At 59.3% G+C, this 9,702-nt stretch overlaps 2 protein-coding genes across 3 annotated transcripts; one reads left to right on the top strand and one right to left on the bottom strand.

Moving 5' to 3' along the window:
• Positions 1–693: 693 nt before the first annotated feature.
• On the bottom strand, positions 694–2,768 carry MICOS13 (mitochondrial contact site and cristae organizing system subunit 13). Its single transcript, XM_008711272.2, has 4 exons — positions 2,444–2,768; positions 1,566–1,743; positions 1,317–1,368; positions 694–930 (listed from the first exon to the last, which is right to left on the bottom strand). The coding sequence occupies exons 1-4, from the start codon at positions 2,470–2,472 to the stop codon at positions 833–835; spliced, it is 357 nt and encodes a 118-aa protein (XP_008709494.1). The 5' UTR covers positions 2,473–2,768; the 3' UTR covers positions 694–832.
• A 379-nt stretch (positions 2,769–3,147) lies between these two features.
• On the top strand, positions 3,148–7,509 carry HSD11B1L (hydroxysteroid 11-beta dehydrogenase 1 like). Of its 2 annotated transcripts, XM_040629518.1 has the most exons (9): positions 3,148–3,273; positions 3,413–3,518; positions 5,011–5,104; positions 5,193–5,323; positions 5,941–6,052; positions 6,424–6,515; positions 6,691–6,784; positions 6,917–7,082; positions 7,163–7,509. In XM_040629518.1, exons 3-9 carry the CDS (start codon positions 5,032–5,034, stop codon positions 7,356–7,358), a joined length of 864 nt encoding a protein of 287 aa, XP_040485452.1. In that variant the 5' UTR covers positions 3,148–3,273; positions 3,413–3,518; positions 5,011–5,031; the 3' UTR covers positions 7,359–7,509. The 2 variants fall into 2 exon arrangements, with proteins under 2 accessions (XP_040485452.1, XP_040485453.1); XM_040629519.1 differs by lacking the exon at positions 3,413–3,518.
• Positions 7,510–9,702: the final 2,193 nt, after the last annotated feature.

Below are 9,702 nucleotides of genomic sequence, written 5' to 3'. Positions count from 1 at the left end.
ATGCTCTCCAGGCTGGGAGTACTCCGAGGGCCCACCCTCGTGGAGCTTCAGCCCGGTGGGGCAGAACATTCAGGTCACCAGGCAGCTGACCAGTGTGGGGCGGGAAAGCCTCCCCAGGGGAGCAGGGGACCCTGGGAGGGCAGGACCTCTGTGGATACGGGAGCCCCCCCTCACACACTGTAATGGCCACGAAGCCTGTGGTCCCCAGGAATCCCCAGATTGTGGCGAGAGGGTGGAATGCGGGTAGAGAGCAGCCAAGAGAAGGCCAGGACTAGACGAGACACGTGATCAGTGAGCTGAGCCACATGCAGACTCAGCAGCCACAGGAACTCCTGGCCATGTGGACAGCGGAGAGGTGAACTGTGCCCACCCCACCGAGTTCCCACCTCCAGAATGTCCCACCCTGGGCTCCACAGGCTGAGACCCCCAACCTGGGCTGGCCATCAGTACTTCCTCAACCCATTCCTGGGCCCTGAGCACAGTCTATGGAGGACCAGGGCCAAGTCTCTGCTCCCCATCCCCATACCAGGTTGGGGACTCAGCAGGCAGGGCCCTGGACAGCGAAGGGGTGAACCATGCCTGGGGTCAAGGTCAGGCCCTGAGGAGCTGCTAGGTGCCAGAAGCCTGGGCCCCTGCACTCTGGGCACGAGCCAGGCCGCCTCAAGTCCCCAGGGCCAGCACACGGGTCAGGGAGCACTTCCAAAGTCCTTTATTGGGCCGGCAAGGCCGGGAGCTGCCCTTGGAGTGGGGTCCCAGTCCCAGTCTGGAGTCTCCGGGTCTGTGGTGCCCCTGCCCCTGTTCCTGACCGGGGCAGGTGGCCTCCTCTGACAGGCTACTTGGTTCGCTCCTTCAGGTATTCCCAGCCCTCCTTGGAGTACTCACGGGCCTTGGAGGGGGCCACCGACAGAGCCGACATCACCATAATGATGCCTGTGGAGAGGGAGGGCCCAGCGCCTTCAGCCCCCCGCTTCAGTCCACCAACACCAGCCCCCCAGAAACCCTAGCTCTGCAAGGCTTTTCGAGGCACCAGTTCCAGCTCCAACAGTTCCACACAGGGAAACTGAGGCAGAGGTGGGGCAGGGCCTCCTCTTGTCTGAGGTCACACAATGAGCTCCAATGTGACCCATCCTCAAAGGAGGCTCCATCTTGTTCAGACCTCCCTGAAATCTCCACCCCTTGTCCTCTTTTAGATCCGTGGGAGCTGCACGGAGCAGCAAGGGGAGCAATGGAAAGGAATGACCAGGAAGCGGTAGTAAGGGGTGCTAGACTGGGGGGCATCAGGAGCCACCCCCCCAACGACAGGGACCAGGGCCTACCTGAATTCCAGGTGTCGCGGATGTGAAAGTTAAACTTTGGAGGGGCTGGGAGCTGGGAAGAGAGAAGGGGCAGGTGAAAAGGGAAGGGCGCAGCCAACAGCCCCAGCCCCTTCCAGAGGCAGGAAGAGCAGCACAAAGCCCAGGGCGGAGGACACCAAGCAGGGCTGGAGGGACCAGGGACCAAAAGCCACCCCAGAACTGACACCCTCCTCCCACCAAGCCTTAGCCTCACTCCCAGTCCCAGGGTACCTGGGGTATCTTCAGACCGGTCTGCTCACACACGTACTGGCTGAACTGGTACATGGCTGGGGGAACTACCTCCTCAGCCTTCTGAAGGACAGCCTGGCTCTTGTCACTTGGCCCCAGCAACTCCTGGTCATACACCAGGTAGACGGCACCCCCGGCCACACTGCCCTTGATAAGGAACCTGCGGTCAGGGAGGGACAGCTGCTCAGCAGCTCCTCGGGCACTGCTGGCCAGTCGGGGCCCTAGGCCCGGGAGGGGAGGAGTCCGACTCCAGGGCGCCACAGTCCTAGGAGTGACACGCCTGAAGCCAGGCAGCTAATACAGAAGAACAAGGCATCCAGGGGGCCCGGAGGCGTGCATGGCGCCTACTATGCACAGCACTCTACACTGCGCAAAGCAGAGCTACTCGGCCCCATTTAACTGGTGAACTGAGGCCCAGAGAGAAAGAAGGGTCACTGGTGATCCCGCACAAAGAGCAGGGAATCATGAAGACTTAAGACCCCTGACTTTCTTCCTTCCAGCCCGGGAGGCACGACCTGCGCGCCACCCTCGAGCGGTTTCCAAGTGGCCCTGGTCAGTTCCTGGATGTCGCTCTGGGCATGCATGAACTTCCTGGTACAGCGCCTGCGGCATTCCCACCTTACAGAGGAGGCATCTAGGGCTCCGACACAGTCAGGAGGCGAGGGCTCGCTGGGAAGCGGGAAGGAGGAGACAGGACGTCTCGGGAAGCCCCTCCCCGCCTGAACCTCAGTTTCCCCATCGGGCCGATGGGGAACCTGACACCACGGAATTCGAAGATCCAGCTGGGAGCAAACTAGAGGGGGTGCCCACAGGAGGGGACTTTCTCGGGGGCTCGGGGCCCGCCCGGCAGCTCAACGCACCTCATCAGCGACCACACTCGGGGGACCATGGTCGCTCCGCTCCGCGCGCAAGGACACTCGACTCGCCCGTCGCTTCCGGTGACAGCGGCGCAGAGGCCTCTGGGAAACGTAGTCACCCTAGTCGGCCGCAAAGGCCTGCGGGAGTCGAAGTCACGCGACGGGTCAGAGACGCCTGGCAGCCCTACCGCGAAAGGATTCTGAGAAGTGTAATCTTCAGAGCCCGTCCGCCGCAAAGCTGCCTGGGAAATGGAGTCAGCACGGCCCGTGAGGCGCCAGACAGCTCGCCTAACCGCCGAGACTCCTGAGAAATGTAGTCCGATCTGGGACGGCCCTGGTGTTGGGGGGGGTGGAAGAGGAGTCAGGCGTCTAGAGTGAGGCCTGAAAGTGACCCAAGAAGATGTCGGAGCCCGGGAGATCCACCCGCGCCCGCGCGGGGGACTGAGGGCCCAGGGCCAGGAAGAGTGTGCCAATAACATGGTGGTCATGGCAACGCGAGGTCGGAATTGTGCGAGGGAGGGGGGCCCTAGGACACGTGATCTGGTCCGGGGTGGGGCTTTCGTCCAGGGGGCGGGACCAGGACCAAGGCTGGGAGAGGGCGAGACCGGCGGATGGCCGTTGCCGGGCAACGCCCGGGCGCCGAGTTCCCTTGGCTAGGCCCCTCCCCCTGAGGAGGTGGGCTCAGTGTCACGTGACCCGGACCCTACGGGAGGGGGCGCGGTCGGGGGCCCGGCCGGACGCGGCCACTTAGGGAGCTCCGAGGGGCGCGCGCCGGGTTCCCAGGCCCGGACCCCAGCCCCGCTGGACGGTGGGAGAAACTGAGGCCCGAGTGGGTGAGTGCGAGGTTGGGAGCGCGCAGCACGTCGCACGCCCTTTTTGTCCAGAGGGGAAACTGAGGCCTGGCGAGGTCAGGGGACGAGCACGTTCGTCCCCTGACGAGGATCTGGTTTTCCCAATTCCGCCCCATCGCAGGCGGCTGCTTCATCCGTCCATCCATCCATCCATCCATCCACCCACACGGCCAGCCAGCCATTCATCCGCCCGACCCCACCCCCCCTGCCTGGCTGCTGTGGTCAAGGTGGGAAGAGGGTCAAGTTGCTGGGCTCCACGGGCTTCCCCCTGGAAAGTGGGGAGAGGTGGGATGGCTCCCATGACTGGGGAAGGGCGAGGAGTTCACCTTTCTGAGAGCTGAGAAAGATTCATAGACAGTAATGGTGGAAGATGATGGACAGGTGGGCGAGGGCCAGACCCGAGGGGCATTGTGGGCTGAGGTGAGGAGCTTGGTCTCCATGGGTGGCTAAGAGGGTTTGGAGCAGGAAGGGGAACATCAGATTTCTTTGGAAGATCCCTTTGGCTGCCCGAAGAGCATAGGGTGGGGGGAGGGAATAGGAGGATGGGGGAGGCAGCGGGGAGACAGCTGGAACTTTGCAGAAGGGGGCAAAGGACTGAGGCCTGGATCTAGGGATCTGAAGACACCCCAACCCCACCATCTCTCAGTGCTGGAAGTCTCCCTCTCCTCTTTGTCCTCCTGAGTTCAGAGGACAGAAACCCCAAGATGTGATGGGACTGTGCCTTTCTCAGGAAAGATTCATGACCCCCCACCCCCACCCCCCAAACGTTAAGCACTTGGCCTGTTTCTCTCTTTCACCTTCTCCCTGGAACAAGTAAATCCACTCTCACAGCTGAAGTCACATCTTATGTGATGACGCAGGCTCCTGTGTCTCCATCTGAGCCCTAAGATTCCTTCTGGGTGTCTCCAGACAGAGCTGTCTTTCTGCCCTCCTTCCAGCCCTTCCCTCCAGTGTTCCTCATATCACTCAGGGTCAGTCTGGTGTCTGTTGAGCCCCCTACTGCATGGCTGGCACCCTTTGGGGCCCTGAGGACGCAGCAGTGAACAAAGCAGCAGCAGGTTTCCCTTTCCTTCCTGCCTCCTGGAGCTGACAGTCTAGGAGGAGAGAGGGACAGTGAACATGTAACAAATCGTGAGGGTAATTTCAGGTCGTGGCAAGTGCTGAGAGGATGGAAGTTGTAGAGGGAGGCAAGGGAGGGAGAGGGACCAGGAGGCGCTTTAGAAAAGGTGGTCAGGGAATTTCCCTTGGAGAAGGTCAGTTTTGCGCTGACTTCAAAGAAGTGAGAGAGCAACTCATTGAGTTCTATTTGGGAAGAGCATTCCCTGCAGAGGCAACAGCCCGTGCAAAGGCCCTGAGGCAGGATGGGGACTGGCTGGTTCTGAGGAACAGTGAAGAGGCGGGCAGGACAAACAGCAGAGCAAGCCAGAGGGGCTGGTCTGTGCAGGGCCTTTTTGACCCTCAAGGAGCCTGGCTTTTGTCCTAAATGAAATGGGGAGGATTTTCAGCAGGGGGAGGCAAGATGTAATTTGGCTGCTTTGAGGAGCGAGAAAGCCCGGAAGAGGCCAGGGGAAGCTATGTGCTGACCTGGACCAGGAGGTGGCTGTGGAGATGGAGGAGAGAGGGCAGGGCCTGGAACGTCTTCAATAAACAAATCACAGTTGGGGAAATGGGGCTGGCCGGGGGCCGGGCCTGTGCCTGCTGTCCTCTCCCCCGCTATAGCCTGCAGACCCAGGGCGGGCCATGAAGGTTCTCCTCCTCACCGGGCTGGGGGCCCTGTTCTTCTCCTACTATTGGAATGACAACTTCGACCCTGGTGAGTGCCTGGAGGTGGGGGACGGAGGAACTGGGCCAGCTTTCCGGTGCCCCCCCCCCCAAGGTTGACCAGCCCCGCACCCTGCTAGCTAGCCTCCAGGGAGCCCGCGTGCTGCTGACCGGGGCCAGCGCAGGCGTTGGGGAGGAGCTGGCGTATCACTACGCTCGCCTGGGCTCCCACCTGGTGCTCACAGCCCACACCGAGGCCCTCCTGCAGAAGGTGAGACAGCCCATTTCCAGTTGAATGGTGGGGCAGGACTGGGTGGAAAACGAGGCCTGGGTTTAAAGATCCAGGCTTCCTGTGTGACTTTAGGCAAGTAGCTTAACCTCTGAGCCTTAGATTCCTCATCTGCAAAACGGAGACAGTGAAAGTACCTTCTCGTGGGTTACGGTGTGGGGTTGATGCAGTAAGACAGGGAGTGTACCTCAAAAACCGGGGTTATGGTGGTGTCCAAAGCCTGTGCTGACAAGCCAGCGTTCTCAAACTCAAAAGAGGGGTGGGGGGACCCTCCTGAGCAGCAGCCCATTGTGGCTCCAAGGAAATGGACAGTTCTTGGCGACAAACCTTGCAAAATTTCTAGAGAGGCCAGAAATCTCGAGATTTACATGAAACCTCCTGAGTTTTAAATGTTGGTATTGCGCAAATAAAATGTGGCCGATTTGGGCCCCCAGGCTGCCAGTTTGCGATCCCAGCGGCAGAGCTTTGGGAATAATGCTGGATGTCGCCTGAAGCTCAGAGTTGGGAAGGGGGCTTGAGGCTGGGGCCCCAGTGGTCTAGCAGGTGGAGGGGAGGCCAGCTGGGGTGGACGGGCCCACGGGCAGCTCTGGCCCCCCCAGGTGGTAGGGAACTGCCGGAAGCTGGGCGCTCCCAAGGTCTTCTTCATCGCTGCGGACATGGCCTCCCCTGAGGTGCCCGGGCGCGTGGTGCAGTTTGCGCTGGACAAGCTGGGTGAGGGGCGGGGCCTCGACTCTGGAACTGTGGCCTAGGCCTTAGGGGCAGGACCCGAAAGGGGTGGGGCTGTGGTAGGCGGTGGGCGGAGGTTTATGTGTCCGGGGAGGGGGTGGAGCCTCATTGCTTCTAGGGGGCGGAACTCTAGACTGGGCCTTATTGGATCGGGGACGAAGCCTGGCAGGATCCAGGGAGTAGGACCCGGTCTCTTTGATGTTAGGCGGGGAGCTACCCGGGGCGGAACTCACTGGGTCAGTGCTCTGGTCGGAGCTTCTCTAGTTCAAGGTGACGGGGCCAGGGGCGGGGTCTCTTCGGGCCCAGGGGCGGAGCCTCAAGGACCAGCTCCTTGCTGATGGGCCTCTCCGGGCCAGGAGGGCTGGATTACCTCGTGCTGAACCACCTCGGCGCCACCCCGGCAGGCACGCGGTCCCGGAGCGTCCAGGCGACACGCTGGCTCCTGCAGGTGCCCCGCCCCACCGCGCCCAGCGCCCCATCCCTCCTATCCCCAGGTTCCACCCTCCCCCCCCCTTCCCACCTCAGGTCCTGCCCCTCCCAGGCCCCGCCCACCGCATCAAGGCCCCGCCTCTCCCGGGCTCGAGTTTCTCCGCGACGCGGTGACTCGTAGTCGCCACCTCCAGGTGAACTTCCTGAGTTACGTGCAGCTGACTTCGTTGGCGCTGCCCAGCCTGACAGACAGCAAAGGCTCTCTGGTGGTCGTGTCCTCGCTGCTCGGTGCGTGCCCGCGGGGCGGGGAGTCGGGAGGCCACAGGACTCGGGGCGGGTGAGCCTGGAGAGGGCAGGAAGGCTCCCTGGAGGAGGGGGAGCGCCGTTGGTCACTCAGCTGCTGCCCTCCCGCGCTCCTAGGCCATGTGCCCACATCCTTCTCCAGCCCGTACTCGGCGGCCAAGTTCGCGCTGGACGGCTTCTTCGGCTCACTGCGGCGGGAGCTGGACGTGCAGGACGTGAACGTGGCCATCACCATGTGTGTCCTGGGCCTCCGGGATCGCGCCTCGACTGCCGAGGGAGTCAGGTGAAGCCTGGGGCCTTCAGGGGCAGGGGGCTGCGGGGGGCCGCCCAACCACAGTCTCCACCGCACCCTCCTGTCCCCAGGGGCGTCGGGAGGGCCAAGGCGGCCCCAGGGCCCAAGGCCGCGCTGGCGGTGATCCGAGGCGGCGCCACACGCGCCCCTGGCGTCTTCTACCCGCGGCGCCTCCACCTGCTCGGCCTGCTCCGGGGATGGCTGCCGCACCCAAGGGCCTGGTTCATCCGCCAGGAGCTCAACATCACCGCCGCCGCGGCCGCCTGAGCTGCTGGGGGTGGCACTCCCTCATCCTCCTCCAGAGCAGCGACACGAACCGAGAGGCCTCTGAGCTGGTTGCCGTGGCTCAAGACGGAGTCATCAAGACAGAAAAGGAAAACCGAGAAGAACTGCCAGCCCCTGGAAACAGTCACAACGCCAGGTGTGCAGGTGCTGATGTGCGCCCGGCACCCTGTCAGCGACTTGGAAGGCCTTACCGCAGTCTTTGGGGCCACCCTAGGTGACACGGTTGCTGCTAACATTTTGCGGATGAGAAAGTTGAGGCTCAGAGAGGTGGTGTGACTTGCCCAGGCCCCTGGCCCTGTCAGACAGGGCACCCTGGGAACCCTGTCTCTCTCCCAGCCCGGAACCAGTGCATCCCTGGTCTCTTCTTTCCACTCACTCAACCTTGGAGGGTCCCCCTACCCTCCCCCCAAGCAGGGGACAGCCTTCAAACTGTCCACCTGCCATGGGCGTCTGAGGTGGGGGAGGAGGGAAAGAATGTGTTCTGGGCTGGACCCACCTTCTGTTTGATAATAAAAATCCTTCCCTTGCACATAGATCGTTCACATCGCTTAGTTTTTCCAGTTGGCTGGTGGCAGGTGGGTAAAGAGGGATACGTGTACGGGGAGCAGACTTCTCCACCCTATTTAACAGTGGAGAAATGGAGGCTGAGAGAGGTAGATCTCATGCGGGAAGTCAGCGGTGGAAGGAAAGGTACTGACTGTGGGCCAAAGACCTTGTTTGCGGTTTGAAGTAGGTGGTTTGTGCGCCAATAATGATAATGTGTATCAGTCACTAAGCCCTTGACATTACCGATATCATGGCATCTTCACAACTGGAAGTTGGTGTTACCATTGTTTCCTTTGCTTAGAGAGAGGGAGGAAGGGGCGCCTGGGTGGTTCAGTGGTTTAGGTATCTGCCTTCGGTTCAGGTCATGATCCCAGGGTGCTGGGATCGAGCCCTGCATCGGGCTCCCTGCTCAGCAGAGAGTCTCCTTCTCCCTCTCCCTTTGATCCTCCTCCCTGCTTGTGTGCCCTCTCTCTCTCAAATAAATAAAGTCTTTTAAAAAAGAGAGAGAGAGAGAAGAAGGAAGTCCGTGGCAGGAGCTGGGATTCTGAAAAGGGACTTTATTTTTATTTATTTAGTTAGTTAGTTAGTTAGTTAGTTATTTTTAAAGATTTTATTTATTTATTCGACAGAGATAGAGAGCCAGCGAGAGAGGGAACACAAGCAGGGGGAGTGGGAGAGGAAGAAGCAGGCTCATAGCAGAAGAGCCTGATGTGGGGCTCGATCCCAGAACTCCAGGATCACGCCCTAAGCCGAAGGCAGACGCTTAACCGCTGTGCCACCCAGGCGCCCCTGAAAAGGGACTTTAAACAAAGTGTGGGCTATATCTATCTGCACATCACTGACGTTTATATCAATTACTGAAAATCGACACTTCCACTCCCTAAAATGGTAAATTAGTGTGGTTTGCATAAAGAAAAAGCAACGGTACAGATAAAAACTGTAGAATAAATACAGTATTACAAAATGCTAGCTACTGTTGGCTGTGCAAGGCTTTAGAACTAGCAAGTGTTAGAAGGGTTAACCCCAAAGAGACTAGCCCCAGATGGGAACCATCATTTGGGTATAAGTAGGATTGAAAGGTAAAAACCAGAAGAAAAAAAGAAGATATATTTGTTTCTACCATGTCCCTGCACCACCAAAAATTACATCAAATTATATCAAACGCCATCAGGGGATACTCTACCAAATCGCCTTCATCAGTTCTAACAGAGTTTGGTGTCATATAGAATGAAGCCAATATCTGTTTATGGAAGTTTTATTTTCTGTCAAGTACCATTATATCTTATTTGAACAGTTTGGAATAGGCGCTATTATTGACCTCATTCTAATAAAGATTTTTAAGATTTTTATTTATTTATTTGAGAGAGAATGAGCAGGGAGGAGAGAGAAACAGGCTCCTCAGGAGCAAGGAACCCAATGCGGGCCTTGATCCCAAGACCCTGGGATCATGACCTGAGCCGAAGGCAGAGTGCCTAACCGACTGAGCAACCCAGGCGCCCCTTATTGTCCTCATTCTATACATGAGGAAATTCAAGTACTGCGCGCTGAAGTCCCTGGCGCAGGGTCCCTAAGCTAGCGGCCTAGGTGGGATTTCAGCCAGCAAGCTGCAGAAGTAGGATTCGAACTCTCAAACCACCGACAAGGGCATTACTGCAACCCGGGCTAAGGCTAGTTTCGGCTGGGTGGTGTAAACGCACATGCACAGGGAGATGGTTAGCGCATGCGCATGGAGAACGCAGGGCCTCCAGCCGCCAGGGGGAAAGTATGTTTTTTGTTTTTT

Source organism: Ursus maritimus, unplaced genomic scaffold (genome assembly GCF_017311325.1).
Source record: "Ursus maritimus isolate PB19 unplaced genomic scaffold, ASM1731132v1 scaffold_14, whole genome shotgun sequence".
Lineage (NCBI taxonomy): Eukaryota > Metazoa > Chordata > Mammalia > Carnivora > Ursidae > Ursus > Ursus maritimus.
This window is presented reverse-complemented; position numbering and strand designations above follow the sequence as displayed.